Below are 21,430 nucleotides of genomic sequence, written 5' to 3'. Positions count from 1 at the left end.
TTCTAACAACAAGCCATGGATAAATCCTGAAATTAAGGCTCTCCTCAAGGAGAAGAAGAGAGTCTTTAGATCTGGGGACAAACAGGAGCTGAGAGTTGTCCAGAAGAAGCTGAAATGGATGATAAGGCAAGGAAAGGAAAACTACAGGAGGAAGATGGAAGAGCAGCTGCAACAGGACAACATCAGAGGGGTTTGGAACAGCCTGAAGACAATCTCAGGACAAAAACCAACCCCCCAGGCTGCAGGAGACTTGGGGTGGGTGAATGACCTAAATAAATATTTTAATAGGTTTGATCATCCACCCACCCCTCCCACAGCATCGTCCCCCCTGCCTGTCCTTCATCTCAGGACTTCACACCTCTCAGCTTCACACCTCCCAGCTCCCAGTCATTACACCCACCCCCGGCTTCTGTGGACTCCAACATTCACCCCCCTCCCCCAGAACCCAGTCTTTCTATCTCAGCACTTCAGGTGAGGAACGAGCTTCACAAGATCAAGGTGCGGAAGGCTGCAGGTCCAGATGGCATCAGCTCCAAGCTCCTGAGGTGCTGCGCAGATGAACTGTGTGGCATCCTAGTTTATCTGTTCAACCTGAGCCTGTCACTGGGGAAAGTACCACAGCTGTGGAAGACATCCTGTGTGGTACCGGTACCAAAGACCTCCCATCCCAAGGACCTCAGCAGCTACAGGCCAGTAGCCCTAACTTCGCATCTGATGAAGACCCTCGAGAGGTTGGTTCTAAACCATCTGCGCCCCCTGGTGAGGTCTTCAGTGGATCCGCTGCAGTTTGCTTACCAGCCTGGTATTGGGGTGGAGGACGCCATCATCTACCTCCTGCACCAAGCTCTGACTCACCTGGAGAAGCCTGGAAGCACTGTGAGGATCATGTTCTTTGATTTCTCCAGTGCTTTTAACACCATCCAGCCACGACTTCTGAGAGACAAGCTGGAGCTATCGGGAGTGGACCACCACATGTCCCAGTGGATACTGGACTACCTCACAGAACGTCCACAGTATGTGAGGTCACAGGGCTGTGTCTCTGATACACTGGTCTGCAGTACGGGGGCCCCACAGGGAACTGTGCAGGCACTGTTCCTCTTCACCCTCTACACTGCAGACTTCTCCATCAACTCCCCACGCTGCCACCTACAGAAGTTCTCTGACGACTCTGCCATAGTCGGCCTCATCACAGGTGAGGACGACTCAGAGTACAGACAGTGGACTCTGGACTTTGTAGACTGGTGTCAGCAGAACCACCTGCTGATCAACGCCGGGAAAACCAAGGAATTGGTGGTGGACTTCCGGAGACGCAGACCCACCACACTGACACCGGTGAACGTCCAGGGAGTGAACATTGAGATAGTGGACTCTTATAGGTACCTGGGTGTTCACCTGAATAATAAACTGGACTGGAGCCACAACACTGATGCTCTTTACAGGAAGGGTCAGAGCAGACTCTACCTGCTGAGGCGGCTGAGGTCATTTGGAGTACAGGGAGCGCTTTTAAAGACCTTCTATGACTCTGTGGTGGCATCTGTCATTTTTTACAGTGTTGTATGTTGGAGCAGCAGTTTATCGGCAGCTGAGAGGAAGAGGCTGGATAAACTCATCAGGAAGGCCAGCTCTGTTCTGGGATGCACCCTGGACCCAGTGCAGGTGGTGGGAGACAAAAGGACTCTGGCCAAAATAACATCTCTGATGGACAGAGTCTCCCACCCCATGCATGGAAATGTTGCTGAACTGCAGAGCTCCTTCAGTGAGAGATTGCTGCATCCTAGATGCATGAAGGAGCGTTTCCGCAGGTCCTTCCTCCCTGCAGCTGTCAGACTGTACAATCACAACTGCTCCCAACAATCATAGATGTTTACATTTTCGCAATAAGTTAATCAACCGATTCACACTACAACCCGGGTTTGCCTCTTATCTGTATATATTTTTTATTTAATTTAAAAACTGTACAATACTCTGTGTTGCGACTTTCATCCATAAATAAAGCCGCGGCCGGCTGAGTTGGTTGTGTCCCTGTGACGCGCCTCCAATAATCCATAATGAGTCGTACTTGTAGTTTGCGTATTTATTTTAAGAACAAAACAAAAACAAACGTTTGTGCTTTCAATCAATTTACAACTAGCGCATGGAATAACTTGTGTACCAAAAAATGACGGTCAACAGAAAAGTTTGCCCACAAAACCACTCACCCAACACACCTGCTGCGAACACCAAGATCAGGTAAATAGACAGTGACCACACCCACATGTCATCAGCTGAGAGGCAGGTAAAGCTATACACCTGTGCCACCATAACAAATAAGCAAAACATAAACATTGACTTTGGCTCTTACACTCTGTTTATAGTAACCATTGTCCATTGTAAAATTGTAAATATGTAAGAAAAATTGTGTATGTTTCTGTTCTGTTCTGTGTCCTGTTTGTTTGTATATGTATCTTTTTGGCTGCTGTTACAACCAAATTTCCCCTTGTGGGACAATTAAAGGATTATTCTATTCTATTCTATTCTATCCTAAAAAAATCTGGAAAATAACAAAATCTTATAAAGGGAATATAACCACCAAGATTCCAGCTTCTAATTTAAAAGACTCATGTACCTTACTGAAAAATGTGGCATTTTAAACTGTTTAAACTGAACATTTTGTTCCATATCTAAATAATGTTTTTTTAGTTTAAGCATTTACGTTTGCTTATTAAACCTTATTATTGAACAAATTAACTTTTTGGACCTGCCATTTTAAAAAACAGACTAAACAATATTGGTCTAACTGCAAATGCTGTAAGTTCTTTATGAAATTTGTTGTCAGCTAGAACACAAGGTGTCCACAATGCTTTGTCTTCTTCCTGTTTTCTGGAAGTATCCAAAGATGTTCCACAGGGCTCTATACTAGAACCATTGCAGTTTGATTTGGTTCAGACCCATTTAACTTTGCCTAGTTTGGTGTTAAATGCACATAATTGGAGATAAATTATCTGAATTTCAGGAGTGGGAGCACACTTCCAAGCACGCCTCTTCCGGGTTTCATGTATATATGACCCCCCACCCCCACTGGTTTTCACTTCTCATTAGTACATGGGGCTCTGCCCAGCCCGGGAGCCACCGCCAGTCCCCATCGAGGCCTTCCCCTTAACAGGTTGGATACTGTCAATTATTGTGCTTTATGTTTTTTTACTAACTGTGGAAATTGTGTATATCACTGTTCTCTGTATACTGCTGCTAAATGGCCAACTCTGAATATCTGCAGATTTCCCTATTGGTTGGTTTTTATCTATAAATCCCTGCTTGGGTTTCTTCCTTCTTCTCTCTGTGTCTGTATGTGTAAAAACCAGTCAATACAGCCGACACTCCCACAGCATCATACAAATGTTTGTCACCACACTCAGAACAGAATTAGAAAAAAAAAGCTTTTTAATACGTTGACCTTGTTTCTTCAAATAATCTACAAAAGGATCTAAAACTGTCAGAAATGGTGGAGCTTAAAGTCAATTATAAGGTCTGACAGCAGGAGGGGTATCAGTCCAGTTTTCCAGGTGGAAACAGCGTTTAGACTGCAATCTGCCTGTGGTGGCTTTTTTGGAGCGACTGTGACATTCAGCAGTATAACTAACACACAATACAAAACAATAACCACACAACACACTAACTACAGCCTCCAAACATGCTAAACGTCACCAATGTCTTACATATGAAAATTCGCTCTCTCTCTCTCTTTCTTTCACTCGCCCGCTTTCTCTCGCAGGCGTCACTCCTAAAACTGCCCCTTCTCCCTAAACAACCAAATGTCACATGTTGCCTTATCATTTTTTTGATTGGCTGACATGGTAGACTTTAACACCAATAGGGAAGGGGTGTTTTTTCTTTTTCTTTTTTCACAGTGTCAGAGTGTTTCCTAGCGCTGTCTGTAGAAAACACAGTTTTTACCGTTCTTCCCGCTGTAAACACCACTGTTTTGTTCAGAAAAAAACATTGCGTGTATTTTTTATCATAACTCTGGTTTTACGTGGCCTGTCGGCACAATTTAAAAACTGGTATATAAGGCCACACTTTCGACCCAAGTTGAAATGGAGACTCTGGGTCGCTGCATCTCGTTGCTGTGTCGTCTTAAATTGGTCATGTGATTTTGACATGCGGGCGCGTTCGTCGACCCTAGAGGGTTAAAGAAGCGAAAAAATGGCTCTTTTCGCCAGTGTGACTGTTGATGTCGCTCCTGTAATGTAATATAATGTAAAGTGATTGCATATTATTCATGTGTTCATGTTTACTTGTATTAGTGTATTTGTTGTAAATTCTGCTGCCCTCTTAACCTATCACAATGACACTTTTATGTGGATAAATTGCAGATAATGAAAGCACAGCTTATACACATGCAGCCTCTGTGTCAGATCAATGCAGTGAAGCACACACACTGTTTAGTAAAGTCATATTGTGGAGCTGTTTCAGCTGAGTCTAAAAGGAGGTTTCCTGACTTCTGGAACAAACCTGGAAGTTTCTCTTCAGCTCTCTGTATCAGCTGTTTCTAACTCTCAACTCTTTCAGCTTCTGGAACAAGTTTGTGTGAGCCATGGTTAAGGAGCCACCAGAGGACACCTGCTAACCATCGGCATTATGGGTAGTGTAGTAGGAGACACTCACCTGACATGAAATAGTGCCGGAAAAGAAATAAAAGAGCTCCAGAAACCACAAGAATAACCAGGAGAACCAGGAGGGCTTTGGGCCAGGATGGAAACCGTTCTGTGGAGAAACGAAAAGAAATCCATGACCTTTGACCTCAGTCTACTATACTGACCTCTGATCTGTTTCTACTGCACTGACCTCTGACATAGTTCATCACAACTTTCTGTCTCAAGATGTCATTGTCCCTGTAGATGCTACAGATATATCCTCCTGTGTCTCTCTCTGTGGGGTATTTCAAGGTCAGACTGAGGTCTCCAGTTCTCAGCAGGTCGTTGTTCATCTTTGTGCGACCACAGTAAAAGTTATCCTGTTTCTTAAAGAGGTCACTTCTGTTTGAATACGCATGGACAACTATCTGCTCCAGGTCAGAGCGAGTCCACTCCACTGTGGTGTCTTCAGGAAGGTCACCTGTTGTTTTGCAGGGCAGGATGACAGAGTCTGACCCTTCCTCCACCTTCACCTCCACCTGTTGGTCTGAGACAACATTAAACCACAATATCAGTTATAGAGTTTTCTGTGGGCAACCGATAGTGGGCTTTCCACAGAAAACCTCACTGGTCTCCATCTGGTACAGGGGCCCACAGTGAGTACTGCTTCCCACCATCACACTACGTGGCAACATCAGTAGTCATAGTAACTGAACTGAGTATGTATATTCTTGACCTGTAAACAATAATACATTATACAATTATAAAATTAAAATGATAAAATTAAAATTTAAAATTAAATTGTATAAAATTATTAATTATAAAATTATAAAATAATACTGTTTGACTGTCTTTTTTTGAATGACAACTAAATTGGACGACTGCATAAGCCGCCACAGCCCTACAGGACTGTTTTGACAACACGATCCGGAGTATATTTGCATAAGGAACAGACTTTGAGAGCCACACATCTGCCGTACTCTCATACATCAACTTTTTAACAACAACAAAGACTGTTAAAGTGTTCCTAAACCAGAAGCCATGGCTTAACAGCAAGGTGCGAGCTCTACTAAGGGCACAGGACTGTGCCTTCAAATCAGGATTCAATTCAATTCAATTCAATTTTATTTATATAGCGCCAAATCACACCAAAAGTCGCCTCAAGGCGCTTTATATTGTACAGTAGATCACACAATAATAAATACAGAGAAAAACCCAACAATCATGTGACCCCCTATGAGCAAGCACTTTGGCGACAGTGGGAAGGAAAAACTCCCTTTTAACAGGAAGAACAGGGGCCATCTGCTGCGACCGGTTGCGGTGAAAGAAGGAAAACAGGATAAAGACATGCTGTGAAAGAGAGACAGAGATTAATAACAAGTATGATTCGATGCAGAGAGGTCTATTAACACATAGTGAGTGAGAAAGGTGACTGGAAAGGAAAAACTCAATGCATCATGGGAATCCCCGGCAGCCTACGTCTATAGCAGCATAACTAAGGGAGGATTCAGGTTCACCTGGTCCAGCCCTAACTATATGCTTTAGCAAAAAGGAAGGTTTTAAGCCTAATCTTGAAAGTAGAGATAGTGTCTGTCTCCCGAATCCAAACTGGAAGCTGGTTCCACAGAAGAGGGGCCTGAAAACTGAAGGCTCTCCCTCCCATTCTACTTTTAAATACCCTAGGGACAACAAGTAGGCCTGCAGAGCGAGAGCGAAGTGCTCTAATAGGGTGATATGGCACTACAAGGTCATTAAGATACGATGGGGCCTGATTTGGAGACCAATTAGTCTACAAAGAGGGATACCAAGGCTTAAGGGGATTAAACAAGCCAAGCGTGAATACAAACAGTGCAGTGAGGAACACTTTAACACAAACAACCCAGAAAAATGTGGCAGGGGATCAAGACACTTACTGGCTACAAAGACAATCTCACACAAACAAACCTTCTGGACATCACCTTACCTGACACCCTATACCAGTTCTTCGCCCTCTTTGACCAATAGAACAGGAACTGTTTCTCTCTGTTTCAGAGAGAGATGATGCCCCCATTCAGCTGGAGCAACATCAGGTAAGAACCACACTACGCAGAGTCAATGCGAGGAAAGCAGCTGGTCCTGACGGAGTAGCAGGAAGAGTGCTTAAAGCATTTGCAGACCAATTAGCAGAGGTTTTCACCACCATCTTCAACCTCTCACTGCTACAGTCTGTAGTACCATCCTGCCTCAAGTCAGCCACCATCATTCCAGTGCCAACAAAGAACATAGTCAGCTGCCTGAATGACTATCGTTCAGTTGCTCTAACACCCATAATCACCAAATGTTTTGAGAAACTTATCATGTCACAAACTTAGGCTGTCATCCCTGCAGACCTCGATCCATACCAGTTTGCATACAAGGCAAACAGGTAGACAGAAGATGCCATAATAACAGCTCTTCACACAACCCTCACACACCTGGACAGTAGTAACACCTATGTGAAAATGTGGTCATGGCAAAGCTTGAAACCTGGATCCTCCGCAGCCGGTTACCAAGACTACGTAAAGTACCCTCAGAAGATCTACTAGATAATGTGAATGCAGCACTACGGACGATACCTACTGCCACCATTACTGACACTAACAAGCTGGTCTACACTATGGCAGCAGTGATCAGTGACATGCTTGGCTACAAGTTGAATAGCTGCAAAGAGCTGTACCCTCCATGGAGAAGGAGACTAGAGGCTAAGATCAAGGTAGCACAGAGGGAGGTTAGCCAACTATCGGAGCTGCAGAAAGATGTGACAAAGAAGCTGCCTGAGAAGTACAGCAAGCTGTCCATACCTGAGGCCTTGGAAACTGCCAAGCAAAGACTCACAGTCCTGGCCAGCCACTTGAAGGGGTACACCAGAGATAGAAGGCAGGAGAATAAACCAGCTGTTCTCCATGGAACCAGCCAAGGTGTACTCTCAGTGGCAGAGGAACCATATGAGAACAGCACCACCAAGGCTGGAGACGGAGCAGTACTGGAAGAGCATATGGGAGAAGGACACAACCCATAATGGAAATGCTCAGTAGCTAGTGGATCTGAGGGCAGATCACAGCAACCTGCCTGAACAGTGACCAGTAACCATCACTGGCAGACATTCAAGAAAGGGTCTCCAATATGAAGAGTTGGACAGCACCAGGCCCCAAAATGGTTCACGTCTACTGGTTGAAGAAGCTGACTGCACTCCATGAGCGTCTGGCAGTACAAATGACCCAGACGAGAGACATCCAGAATGCTAACCGAAGGTCGGACAGTCCTGATCCTCAGGGACCCACAGAAGGGACCGGTCCCATCCAACCAATAACCTGCCTCAGTACCACATGGAAGCTCCTGTCAGGCATCATAGCGGTATGCTAAGCATACAGGCCGGGGATGTGTCAGCACCACGGTCCAGGATGAGACAACGAACATCCACGAATACATCAGGAAGATGGCCCCAACTGACTGCAAGCTCAGTGAATAGCTCACGCAACAGAAACCTAAGAAAGAGGAGGAAAGCGAGGAACCACCATGGAAGGACAGGCCTCTGCACGGTATGTTTAATATGAAGGCAATAGGCAGAGTGTTACAGCCATAGTCTTAAAGAATGTAGAATCATGGGCATTGTAGTCCGTGCTGCAGGGAGAATGGACTGCCATACCTGTTGAGTCTGAGTGCAAGGGAGGGAGAAGAAAGGGAGTGGAAAAGTACGAGTTGTCACCGACCAGTAACGGGAGCTGGAAGCATGTAAATATATTAATAACCACTGCAGCCAAAAAGAGTGCCTGACGAGCCCACTTGTAAGTAAGCTATTAAGACTCAACTGTACACTGTGTTCGTGTTTTCCTCTGAAACAATAACTTCCGTTGGAGCAGCCCTTCAACGCCCCTCTCCTGTGTCTCACTAGCAAATTTGACCCAGACAACAAAGTAGAGCTAGTTTTTGGCTACGAGCGCGACACGGAACCCGACGTATTAGCCAGAGGTCCCTTTACTACGGTTCAGAGCCGCGGACCTGTTTTATATACGTGCGGAATAGTTTTCTATAGGAGATCGCTGCTAAAAGTGCAGCCTTACCTAATGTCCACCCCACTGTTACTCATTTTATATTAAGATTTTAACATCTAGTTGGTATTGGTATAGCGAGTAACCTTCAGTAATAGTAATAAATCACACATTAATAGTACAGTCATGTAGTTGTAAATAGCATGATAATATATTAAGTAATCCAAAGTATTCAGAATACGTTACTCTCATTGAATAACGTAACAGAATACATTACAAAATATGCACTGAACCCTATGAGGAGTACGTGGTGATAGTGGAAAGAAAAAACTCCCATTTAGAAGGAATAAACCTTCAACAGGCTCTGGGAAAGACATCCAAAACCTGCTGAGTGTGAGAGGAAGAAGAGACAGAAGAGAGTAAGACAGACCTGACTGACTCACAGCATGTGGGTAAGAAGACATGTATATTTCAGGGATGTTCAGTGAAGCCTGACATTAAAGCAGAGATAGTTTCTGTTTCCTGAATCTAAACTTGGTGATTTTGCTTATCTCAGAATTGTACTGCTCTTGGAACACAAAATGACGTGCTGTAAGCACAGAAAATCTGTTGATAAAAATTCTACTTAATTATAATTACAATTAGTACATAATTATTAACACAAGCATGAGTTATTTCTACAAAAAACATTTATTTCAGAAACCCATCCATCCATCCATTTTCTTCCGCTTATCTGGGGCCGATTAGTAGGGGCAGCAACCTAAGCACAGAAGCCCAGAAGTCCCTCTCCCCAGCCACCTCCTCCAGCTTGTCCAAGGGAACACCCAGGCCAGCCAAGAGATGTAATCTCTCCGTGGGTCTGCCCCCGGGGCCTCCTCCAGGTGGGACAACACCTCACCCAGGAGGCGCCCAGGAGGCATCCTTGTCAGATGCACGAACCACCTCAACTGGCACCTTTCGATGGGAAGGAGCAGCGGCTCTACTCTGAGCCCCTCCCGAATGTCCGAACTTCTCACCCTATCTCTAAGGGAGAGGCCAGCCACCCTTCGGAGGAAGCCCATTTCTGCCGCTTGTATCTGTGATCTTGTTCTTTCAGTCACTACCTACAGCTCATGACTAGGGATGGGTACCGGTGTCCGGTGCCATGATGGCACCGGTTCTGACATAAACGGTAGTAACCAGACCGAAAAGCAGCGCACATTTCGGTGCTTTATTTCGGTGCTTTTTTTTCCTGAGCCACTTCTAGCCAATCATTTTACGTTTCCGAGGAAAGTAGGCAGGCTCAGGTACGTACGTTCTTTTAGAGCAGAGCTACAGATTAAAAATGCCCAAGGCGAAGCGGTCAAAAGTCTGGTTGTACTTCGCAGCAAAGCATACAAACTCAGCAGCCTGCAACAAGTGCTTTAAGCTGATACTGTGATACTGTCAAAGGAGGTAACACCTCGAATCCGATGAAACGCCTGGCAACGAATAGCGTTTTTTTTTAAGCCGAGATATGCGCCTTGTTTAGCTTGCTGCGAGACCTCACACCGTGCACATCTACTGCGGGTGTGGTGCCTGTTATCGGACCCGGAGTTAGCAACATCCCCCCAAAAACCCGAAGAGTAGAGTCCTGGCCCCTAGCCCTGCCAGTGTAGCAGAAATGATGACGATGATGATGGCAGCAGCAGCCGTTCTTCTCTGAGTGAGTAGCTTAATGTTGTTTGTGTGTAATTCACATTGAGTAGGCTAACCACATTAATGCATGTAAGGTGAACTAGCGAACACCGTGGTATTACATGCGGCTGTCTTCTTGTTTGATGGCAGATACTCCCTTCACCCTGGCCAAAAAGGCTAAAATGACCAAAGAAAAAGTGGAAAACATTTAAACATGAGAGGTTTTTGGACCAATTTTGTGTTCCCCATTCTTTAAGCACCGGTTTGAGCACCGTTTAAGCACCGGCACAGTTTCAAAAGTACCGGTTTGGCACCGGTATCAGATAAAACCTAAACGATACCCATCCCTACTCATGACCATAAGTGAGGGTAGGAACGAAGATCAACCGATAAAATTGAGAGCTTTGCTTTTACACTCAGCACTCTCTTCACCACAACAGACGGGTACAGCATCCGCATCACTGCGGCCGCTGCACCAAATCCGTCTGTCGATTTCCCGCTCCCTTCTCCCGTCACTCGTGAACAAGACCCCAAGATACTAAAACATCATGTGGTCAACTTGTTTGACTTGCATGTGGTCTGTGGGTGGCGCTGTCACTTGGTGTTTCGCTCGCTTTGTGGTAGAGTATCACTTCCTGTTCCTGTTCTTGCTCAAACACAGTGGTGTTTCTGAGTAGCTTTTCTGCTTAGCAATTTAATTGAAATCTTTTGATACATACCTTTTTCATAGTATAATCTTCACGTGCTTCATCTGAATCACCCTCTCTGTGTGCTCACTACCTAATTTATAGCCAAAGTATTCACTCACTGTCTCTTTACTGTTTCGCTAGCTTAGCTTAGCTCGTAGCCAACTCGTTAGCACCATGGCTACTTCACCTGTCCCTGTTGCACTTTCCTGCTCATTGTGTCAGATGTTTAGTTACTCCTCGGCCTCCTTTAGCAGTAATGATACCTGTAACAAATGTAGCATATTTGCAGCTCTGGAGGCCAGGATTACTGAATTGGAGACTCGGCTTCGCACCCTTCATTCACCCGTAGCTAGCCAGGCCCCTGTAGCTGGTGCAGCCGATGATAGCGTAGGCCCCGATAGCTGTTCCCCGGCAGACCCCAAGCAGCTGGGGAAAGAGGGCGGCTGGGTGACGGTGAGGAGGAAGCATAGTCTTAAACAGAAGCCCCAGGTACACCACCAACCTGTTCATGTGTCTAACCGTTTTTCCCCACTCGGCGACACACCCGCCGGGGGTCAAACTCTGGTAATTGGTGATTCTGTTCTCAGACATGTGAAGCTAGAGACACCGGCAACCATAGTCAATTGTCTTCCAGGGGCCAGAGCAGGCGACATTGAAGGAAATTTAAAACTGCTGGCTAAGGGTAAACGTAAATACAGTAAGATCATAATTCACGTCGGCAGTAATGACACCCGGTTACGCCAATCGGAGGTCACTAAAATCAATATTGAATCGGTGTGCAACTTTGCCAAAACAATGTCGGACTCTGTAGTTTTCTCTGGTCCCCTCCCCAATCAGACCAGGAGTGACATGTTTAGCCGCATGTTCTCCTTAAATTGCTGGCTGTCTGAGTGGTGTCCCAGAAACGATGTGGGCTTCATAGATAATTGGCAAACCTTCTGGAGGAAACCTGGTCTTGTTAGGAGAGACGGCATCCATCCCACTTTGGATGGAGCAGCTCTCATTTCTAGAAATATGGACCAATTTATTAAACCCCCCAAAATATGACTATCCAGAGTTTGGACCAGGAAGCAGAGTTGCAGTCTTACACGCCTCTCTGCAGCTTCTCTCCTCCTGCTACCCCCCCAAAAACCCATCTCCATTGAGACTGTGTCAGCTCCCAAAAAGACAAAAAAACAAACCAAAAACCAGCAATAAAAAACTTAAACATAAAAAATCAAAAAGAAAGAACAATACAGTATCCACATCTGAACCAAAGAGTAAAACAGTGAAATGTGGATTATTAAATATTAGGTCTCTCTCCTCCAAGTCTCTGTTAGTACATGACTTAATAATTGACCAAGAAATCGATTTACTCTGCCTTACAGAAACCTGGTTGCAGCAGGATGATTATGTTAGTTTAAATGAATCAACACCCCCGAGTTATTCTAACTACCAGAAACCTCGAAGCACAGGCCGAGGGGGCGGTGTGGCAGCAATTTTTCACACCAGTCTATTAATTAACGAAAGATCAAGACAGACTTTTAATTCATTTGAAAGCCTGATGCTTAGCCTTGTCCACCCCAGCTGTAAAACTCAGAAACCAGTCTTACTTGTTATCATCTATCGTCCACCTGGGCCTTACACAGAGTTTCTCTCTGATTTCTCAGACTTTTTATCTGATTTAGTGCTCAGCTCTGACAAAATAATTATTGTGGGTGATTTTAACATCCATGTAGATGCTAAAAATGACAGCCTCAACATGGCATTTAATCTGTTATTAGACTCAATTGGCTTCTCTCAAAATGTAAAAGAACCCACCCACCACTTTAATCACACTCTAGATCTTGTTTTAACATATGGCATAGAAACTGAACATTTAACAGTGTTTCCTGAAAACCCTCTGCTGTCTGATCATTTCCTGATAACATTTACATTTACAATGATTGATTACACAGCAGTGGAGAGTAGACTTTATCAAAGTAGATGTCTTTCTGAAAGTGCTGTAACTAAGTTTAAGAATATAATACACCCACTGTTATCATCTTCAATGCCCTGTACCAACATAGAGCAGAGCAGCTATCCGAACGCCACTCTAACAGAGGTCGATTATCTTGTTAATAATTTTACCTCCTCACAACGTACAACTCTGGATACTGTAGCTCCTGTGAAAACTAAGGCCTCAAACCACAAGTACTTGACTCCGTGGTATAATTCTCAAACACGTAGCCTAAAGCAGATAACTCGTAAGCTGGAGAGGAAATGGCGTGTCACAAATTTAGAGGATCATCATTTAGCCTGGAGAAATAGTTTGCTGCTATATAAGAAAGCCCTCCGCAAAGCCAGAACATCTTACTATTCGTCACTGATTGAAGAAAATAAGAACAACCCCAGGTTTCTCTTCAGCACTGTAGCCAGGCTGACAAACAGTCAGAGCTCTACTGAGCCAACAATCCCTTTAACGTTAACTAGTAATGACTTCATGAACTTCTTCACAAATAAAATTTTTATCATTAGAGAAAAAATTACCAATAATCATCCCACAGATGTAATATCATCTACAGCTACTTTTAGTACCATCGATGTTAAGTTAGACTCTTTTTCTCCAATTGATCTTTCTGAGTTAACTTCAATAATTAATTCCTCCAAACCATCAACGTGTCTTTTAGACCCCATTCCTACAACACTGCTTAAAGAAGTTCTGCCATTAATTAATTCTTCAATCTTAAATATGATCAACCTATCTCTAATAATCGGCTATGTACCACAGGCCTTCAAGCTGGCTGTAGTTAAAGCTTTACTTAAAACCCATCTCTAGACCCAGCTGTCTTAGCTAATTATAGGCCAATCTCCAACCTTCCTTTCATATCAAAAATCCTTGAAAGAGTAGTTGTCAAACAGCTAACAGATCATCTGCAGAGGAATGGCTTATTTGAAGAGTTTCAGTCAGGTTTCAGAGCTCATCACAGCACAGAAACAGCTTTAGTGAAGGTTACAAATGATCTTCTTATGGCCTCTGACAGTGGACTCATCTCTGTGCTTGTCCTGCTAGACCTCAGTGCTGCGTTTGATACTGTTGATCATAATATCCTATTAGAGTGATTAGAACATGCTGTAGGTATTACAGGTACTGCGCTGCAGTGGTTTGTATCATATCTATCTAATAGACTCCAATTTGTTCAAGTAAATGGAGAGTCCTCTTCACTCACTAAGGTCTATTATGGTGTTCCTCAGGGCTTAGTGCTAGGACCAATTCTATTTACATTATACATGCTTCCCTTAGGCAGCATCATTAGAAGACATAGCATAAATTTTCACTGCTATGCAGATGATACGCAGCTCTATCTATCCATGAAGCCAGATAACACACACCAATTAGTTAAACTGCAGGAATGTCTTAAAGACATAAAGACCTGGATGGCCGCTAACTTTCTGCTTCTTAATTCAGATAAAACCGAGGTTATTGTACTCGGCCCTGAAAATCTTAGAAATATGGTATGTAAGCGGATTCTTACTCTGGATGGCATTACCTTGGCCTCCAGTAATGCTGTGAGGAACCTTGGAGTCATTTTTGACCAGGACATGTCCTTCAAGGCACATATTAAACAAATATGTAAGACTGCTTTCTTCCATTTGCGCAACATCTCTAAAATTAGAAATATCCTGTCTCAGAGTGATGCTGAAAAACTAGTTCATGCATTTATTACTTCCAGGCTGGACTACTGTAATTCTTTATTATCAGGATGTCCTAAAAACTCGCTGAAAAGTCTTCAGCTAATCCAAATTGCTGCAGCAAGAGTCCTGACAGGGACTAGAAAGAGAGAGCAGATTTCTCCTGTTTTGGCTTCCCTTCATTGGCTTCCTGTTAAATCCAGAATTGAATTCAAAATCCTGCTCCTCACTTACAAGGCCTTAAATAATCAGGCCCCATCTTATCTTAATGACCTTGTAGTACCATATCACCCTATTAGAGCACTTCGCTCTCGCTCTGCAGGCCTACTTGTTGTTCCTAGAGTATTTAAAAGTAGAATGGGAGGGAGAGCCTTCAGTTTTCAGGCCCCTCTTCAGTGGAACCAGCTTCCAGTTTGGATTCGGGAGACAGACACTATCTCTACTTTCAAGATTAGGCTTAAAACTTTCCTTTTTGCTAAAGCATATAGTTAGGGCTGGACCAGGTGACCCTGAATCCTCCCTTAGTTATGCTGCAATAGACGTAGGCTGCCGGGGATTCCCATGATGCATTGAGTTTTTCCTTTCCAGTCACCTTCTCACTCACTATGTGTTAATAGACCTCTCTGCATCGAATCATATCTGTTATTAATCTCTGTCTCTCTTCCACAGCATGTCTTTATCCTGTTTTCCTTCTTTTACCCCAACCGGTTGCAGCAGATGGCCCCGCCCCTCCCTGAGCCTGGTTCTGCCGGAGGTTTCTTCCTGTTAAAAGGGAGTTTTTCCTTCCCACTGTCGCCAAAGTGCTTCCTCACAGGGGGTCATATGATATGATTGTTGGGTTTTTCTCTGTATTTATTATTGTGCTATCTACTGTGCAATATAAAGCGCCTTGAGGCGACTTTTGTTGTGATTTGGCACTATATAAATAAAATTGAATTGAATTGAATTGAATTGAATAAACTCCTCTACTTGGGGCAGGAACTTGTCCCTGATCCGGAGTGGGCACTCCACCCTTTTCCGGCTGAGGAGAAAAGCCTCGGATTTGGAGGTGCTGTTTCTTATTCCCACCATTTCACACCGTTCCAAAACAAGCTGGAGGCCATCACCCGATGAAGCCAACAGAACCACATCACCCGCAAAAAGCAGAGATGAGATCCTGAGACCACCCAAGTGAAAGCGTTCTGCCACTTGGCTACGCCTAGAAATTCTGTCCATAAAATTATAAACAGAAAAGGGCAGCCCTGGTGGAGCCCATCACCCACCAGGAACAAGTCCGACTTATTGCCGGCTATGCGGACCAAGCTCTTGCAACACGTCTGTGAAGGTTCTCAGTCATCCAGGTCTAAGGAGCATAGAAAGAAAAGCGTCTGGACTTCTTTAAGTTGCTTGAAGACGTTTCACCTCTCATCCGAGAAGCTTCTTCAGTTCTAAGGGTCAAATGGTGGAGAGTCCCAGATTTAAAGCCAATGGGAGTTTCCCCCCCAAAGAAGGACAAAGGACCCCCAGATGATCCTCTACCTAATCACATGAGCCAAGATGTGAAAACGGGTGTGGGTCACCAGCAGCGGGTTTTTGATACGGGCGACACGGTCGGCTTGCCCGGGTGCAGCATCGTGGTGGGGGGCGGCATCACGGGCATCGGCAAAAAGAAAATTTACTCGTACTCAAGCTGCCCCGACATGATGCCATATTGGGAATGGCATAGGCACCGATTGGTTTTCTGCCGCCCATTTGCTGGGAGTAAGGGCGCCCTCCGTTTGCGAGGTGCGCCTGCTGCTTGCGGCGCAGAGAGGAGAGGGCGGGGTGGCGGGGGATTCTCTGGCTGGCTGGAGCAGCATATAATAACCAACCTGCAAAATAAAACAAAATAAAAACAAACCAACAAGCACCAGACATTATGATGCAGACTTATAATTTCAGGCTCCAGTTACAGCAGTGCAAGTAAACAAATAATAAATATAAGAAGAGTAAGAAAATAAATATACACTTTAGGACTAGGGGTAAAGAGATCAATAACAATTTAAAATTTATAATTTACAGTTTGATTATTCACACACAACCCGTCGAAAGGGGAGGAGGGCCGGTTGCTTCCAAATAGAGCACATTTCATTCATAATGTTGTAAATCCAAGCCCATTATGTATTCATGATCTGAATCCTGGGTTGTGTGAAACCCCAGAAATAAATCCTAGACAAAGTGAATCTGTGAACTAAGGTGTAGGTATAATAGGTTATGTTGTGGTGATCCTCTGGTGGATGGGTGTTCATACTGGAGTGCAAAATTAAAACCAATGGAAGATGGACAAGAAAAGTTCAAAGTCATCAGGTGCTCAGTTTAGAAAAAAGAGAAAAGAAGAGGAGGAGAAACGAGCAAAAGATACAGGTAAGCAGATGTGTCATTGGATAATGGCAGGTCATCTTGAAACAATCAGAATCAGAATACTTTATTAATTCCTAAGGAAATTATGTGGGTTACAGTTACTCCAAGAAGAAATGGTAAAAATAGCAACAGTAACAGACTAAACTCCAAACAATACATTATTTTATAGATTTTACACATTTAAGAAATAGCACTAATATATACAGATCACTCAATTATAAACATCAAGGATTAACAGAGGGGATTATAAATAAATATCAAGAAAATTGACAAAAATATTACAGAGTAGAAAAGAGCGTGTGTAAAAGGGGTGTAACTATTGCAGTGTTCACAGTGTGTTAGATGGAGGAGTTGTATGGGGAGATGGCCACAGGGGGAGCGCCAGAGGGAGTGTTCGCCCGGGGCGCCAAACAGGCTAGGACCGCCACTGTGGGTCACAATCAGCCAGGGTTTCGGGTGAGCTCATAGTGCAACCTGGCCCAACCCTATCATTCGATTTCCTGAGGTCAGATGGCCCAGGACGGGCGTTAAGGCGTCACTCCTCCTCCTAGAGGAGTGAAAGAAGCCATTTACGTCCACTGTGAGCGACCATCTTTGAAAAGAGGCGGTGGTTTACGACACCAACTGTCTGCTATCTATAATCCAGTTTTGAGTTCCCTTCCCAGATGCCTTAACGCCCACTCACATCCTGGGCCAAAGACCAAACATAACAATAAAAATTAATAAAAGTGTCAGTTACCCACAGAGTTAAGAGCCAGGGAATAAAAATAGGTTTTTAATCTGGACTTAAAAACCGGCACTGATGTAGCTTGTCTAATATGGAGAGGAAGACCATTCGAAAGCATTGGGGCCACAATAGAGAATGCCAGGTCTCCTCTAAGTTTCAGCCGCGACTTAGGGATTGAAAGCAATAGCTTCTCAGCTGACGGAAGCGAACGAGTGGGGACATGGGGCTTCAACAGATCAGACAAATAAACAGGAGCCAGACCATTTAAAGATTTAAAACCCAATAAAAGAACTTTAAAACGGATCCTGAATTCGCAGCCAATGTAGAGAGGCCAAGACCGGAGTGATGCGATCTTCTATCAGTTAAAAATCGTGCCGCCGCATTTTGCACTAGTTGCAAGCGTGACAAAGTGCCCAGCCCAACCCCTATTAAAAAGGAATTGCAATAATCCAAATGTGAAGTAATAAAAGCATGAACAACAGTTTCCAAGTTACACTGGGAAAGAAAGGGCTTGACTTTCGATAGATGCTTGAGGTGATAGAATGCTGATTTTACCACCCCGTTTACGTGACTATGAATGCTCCCTCTAATTTTTCATGTGTCTGAGCGAACGCACAAACTCCCTGAGCGGTCCCTTGGACCACTGTGAGCCACAGCAGACGTGTGGACTGTGGTCACACCAGCATCAAATCCATCCAAGTTACATGGTTTATTAAAATAATCAAATTACAGCATTTACATTTATGTTAGACTACTTTTAATTAACTGCTTCAATTTAAAAAATCTTGTTCATGACCTGTGTAGTATGTTAACGCTATTGGAAATAAATGTAACCCAGTGAGTTTACACGACTCAGTAATGCACTACAACATTGTTATTGTTAATTGAGATTTATCATTAATCTAATCACTGAGTTGAGCTAAAGTAAATCAATAATAAAAGATAACTAATATAAATATAAGAATAAAACCCCAAAGAGTACATTTAACACCCCTACTGGTTAGGAAGGAACAAGCCCCGCCTTCCCCTGCTCTGTATTTTCACATTTGCTCAGACAGAGAGACGGAGGTGCACAAGACCATCGCTGATTTTCACCGCCAAGCTCGCTGCTGGAAAATAACCATAAACTTGATAAATTGAGCAAATATCCATACCGGAGATCTGCATGGACCTTGGAGAAACACACCTGATTTGTTGTGAACATTTTGGACTTTGGAACCATCGCGATCTGGACGGGTGCGGATGAAGCGGACAAGATCCTCCTTGAGAGTTGAACATTAGAAGCGTGCTGGCTAGGTTTTTTTTGTGGGATCGTGAGACCTGGATTTCTTTCTGACAAGGAAGATGGCGAGCCTTTCCCTTTGAATCGAACCACAGCCATTCCGAGTTGGCCCAGAAGGGCAGGTTGCTCTTCTCTCACGAACAATTGCAACAGTGCGGTAGGACAAAATCACACCAATCACAGACTTTTGACCTATTGGATTTGACCTGACTGAACACTGACTATTAAGCCAGCAAGACTGACATAGCTGAGCTCAGATAGGATTCTGGTTATTTTATTTTATGTTTTCATTCCTGTTTATGAAGTGCTGTTTAATTGTTGCTATATAATTCAATACAATTCAAAGCAACTTTACTTGTGGCTCCAGTCATTCTTCTGCACGCAACTCACTTTATCCCTCCTACGAGTCTAGCTATTGGCTCTCTCCATCTTACTTTAACTTCCCCTACCCTATCCTGTACTTGGCTACATAAAAATAACTTGAACTCCAATTTTGAAAACACAACTTTTTTATTTATTTTTTATGAAGCTTTGACTTGTATTATGAGTATGAGTCTGTGGTCTGGGAGAGAGTCCTGCAACTCTGTCTGCAAAATACAGTATATATTGACCAATGTTGGGCAATTAATTATATAGTTATTTCTTCAAAAAAGTAACTCAGTTTGGCAAACAACAAAGTTTTTTGCAGCTATTTTTTTAATGCAGCCAAGGCATTTTTAAATAAACATTTCAAACTATTTACAGAACAATCAGCTGTTCTGCATCAAATCTGATGCCAAACAGACCATTTGTGCCACTCCAAAAAAAAAAAATTCTGTCCACTATGAGATAAAGGAGAACATCACAAGCCTGATACCTGCAGTTGTGACAACAGGAGATGTATCACTCCTGTAACACCTGTAACATTCAGTAGTCGCCTCATTGTTCTGACACACACAACAAAACTATTGTCTACACTCAGTGCCGGTCCTAGCCTGTTTGGCGCCCTGGGCGACCACTCCCTCTCGCGCTCACTTTTCGCGTATAGAATTTCGAAAAAACATCGGTGCAAATTATAAGTCTGTATTATAATGTCTGGTGTTTTCGTGTTTGTTGGTTTGTTTTTATTTTGTTTTATTTTGCGAGTTGGTTATTAGATGCTGCTCCAGCCGGTCAGAGAATCCCCCGCCGCCCCGCCCTCTCCTCTCTGCGCCGCAAGCAGCAGGCGCACCTCGCAAACGGAGGGCGCCTTTACTCCCAGCAAATGGGCGATAGAAAACCGATCGGTGCCTATGCCATTCCCACTATGCGCTGGCATGACGTCGGGGCAGCATGAGTACGACCATTTTTAATTTTTTTTTGCCGATGCCCGTGATGCCGCCCCGCGCAACCGCCCGTGTCGCCCGTATCTAAAACCGCTACTGACTACACTACACACTAACTACACAAGATTTGCGCTAAACGTCGCAAATCTCTCACATCTCAAAGCACCGCCGTCACTCCTAAAACTTCCTCCCGTTTCTTAACAACTAAATGCCATGTTGCCATATCATGTTTTGATTGGCAGACATGGTACATTTTTCGACAAATAGGAAAGGGTGGGTTTGATTTGGTTTTGTTTTTGCTCAAAGGCGGACAGTGCTTTCGAGCGTTTTCCTTATAAAACGCCGTTTGTACCGTTTCTTCCCGCAGTAAATATAAACAACGACAGTATTCAGGAAGAAAACCAAACATTGCATTTTTTTAAATCATAACTCTGGTTTTATGTGGCCGATCAACACAATTTAAAAACTGGTATAAAGTCCGTCAATTGTTCTGTCTGTCCTGCTCACATCTCCAATGGTTGTACACGTTGTCATTAACGTGGCTTCACTCCACATCAGCCACGCCGCTTTGCTAGCTAAAACACCGGTGTTGGCACATAAGGACGCTGTTATAGCCTGTCAACCACGTTGATTAGCTCGGTATATACAAATGTAAATCGTGTGATTGGCTGGACTATGGGATAAGGTGGCATCGTTCTAATCCCATACGGGAGCAGCCAGTCACTTACTGACTAACACTGCAAAACAGAATTGTTAAAGTGTTCATTTTAATTTCAATTCAGGTTAGATATTTTGTGTGCAGAGACCATGCCAGCAGTGCGCAATTGCAGACGCACGCAGCTTAGAGGCAACATTGGTGACTATCAAAAGTAAGTGCAGAATCAATTTTTACTCCTAGATTTGTGATCGAACTCTTCAAATGAGGAGTCAAGGCAGCAAAATCAACATCTGGAGGGTTAGAAAAATGATTTGGGCCAAATAAAATCGCTTCTGTTTTGCAATCATTAAAATTTAGAAAATTTTTAGCCATCCATGACTTAACATCACTCAAGCAGTCAAGCAGAGGTCGACTAGCAAAACTATGAGAATGACTTAAAGGTAAACAAAGCTGGCAGGCATCAGCAT

General features: G+C 43.8%; 1 protein-coding gene across 1 annotated transcript in view; it reads right to left on the bottom strand.

Annotated features, from left to right (window-relative positions):
- Positions 1-4,777: 4,777 nt before the first annotated feature.
- Positions 4,778-21,430, bottom strand: part of LOC135932639 (uncharacterized) — a 38,968-nt gene continuing 22,315 nt past the window's right edge. Inside the window, exon 3 of the mRNA XM_065470143.1 lies at positions 4,778-5,157. Within this exon, the coding sequence (XP_065326215.1) occupies positions 4,778-5,157 (380 nt within the window). The remainder of the gene's footprint in view (positions 5,158-21,430) is intronic.

The sequence above is a fragment of the Pelmatolapia mariae genome, linkage group LG3_W (assembly GCF_036321145.2).
Source record: "Pelmatolapia mariae isolate MD_Pm_ZW linkage group LG3_W, Pm_UMD_F_2, whole genome shotgun sequence".
Taxonomy (NCBI): Eukaryota; Metazoa; Chordata; class Actinopteri; order Cichliformes; family Cichlidae; genus Pelmatolapia; species Pelmatolapia mariae.
This window is presented reverse-complemented; position numbering and strand designations above follow the sequence as displayed.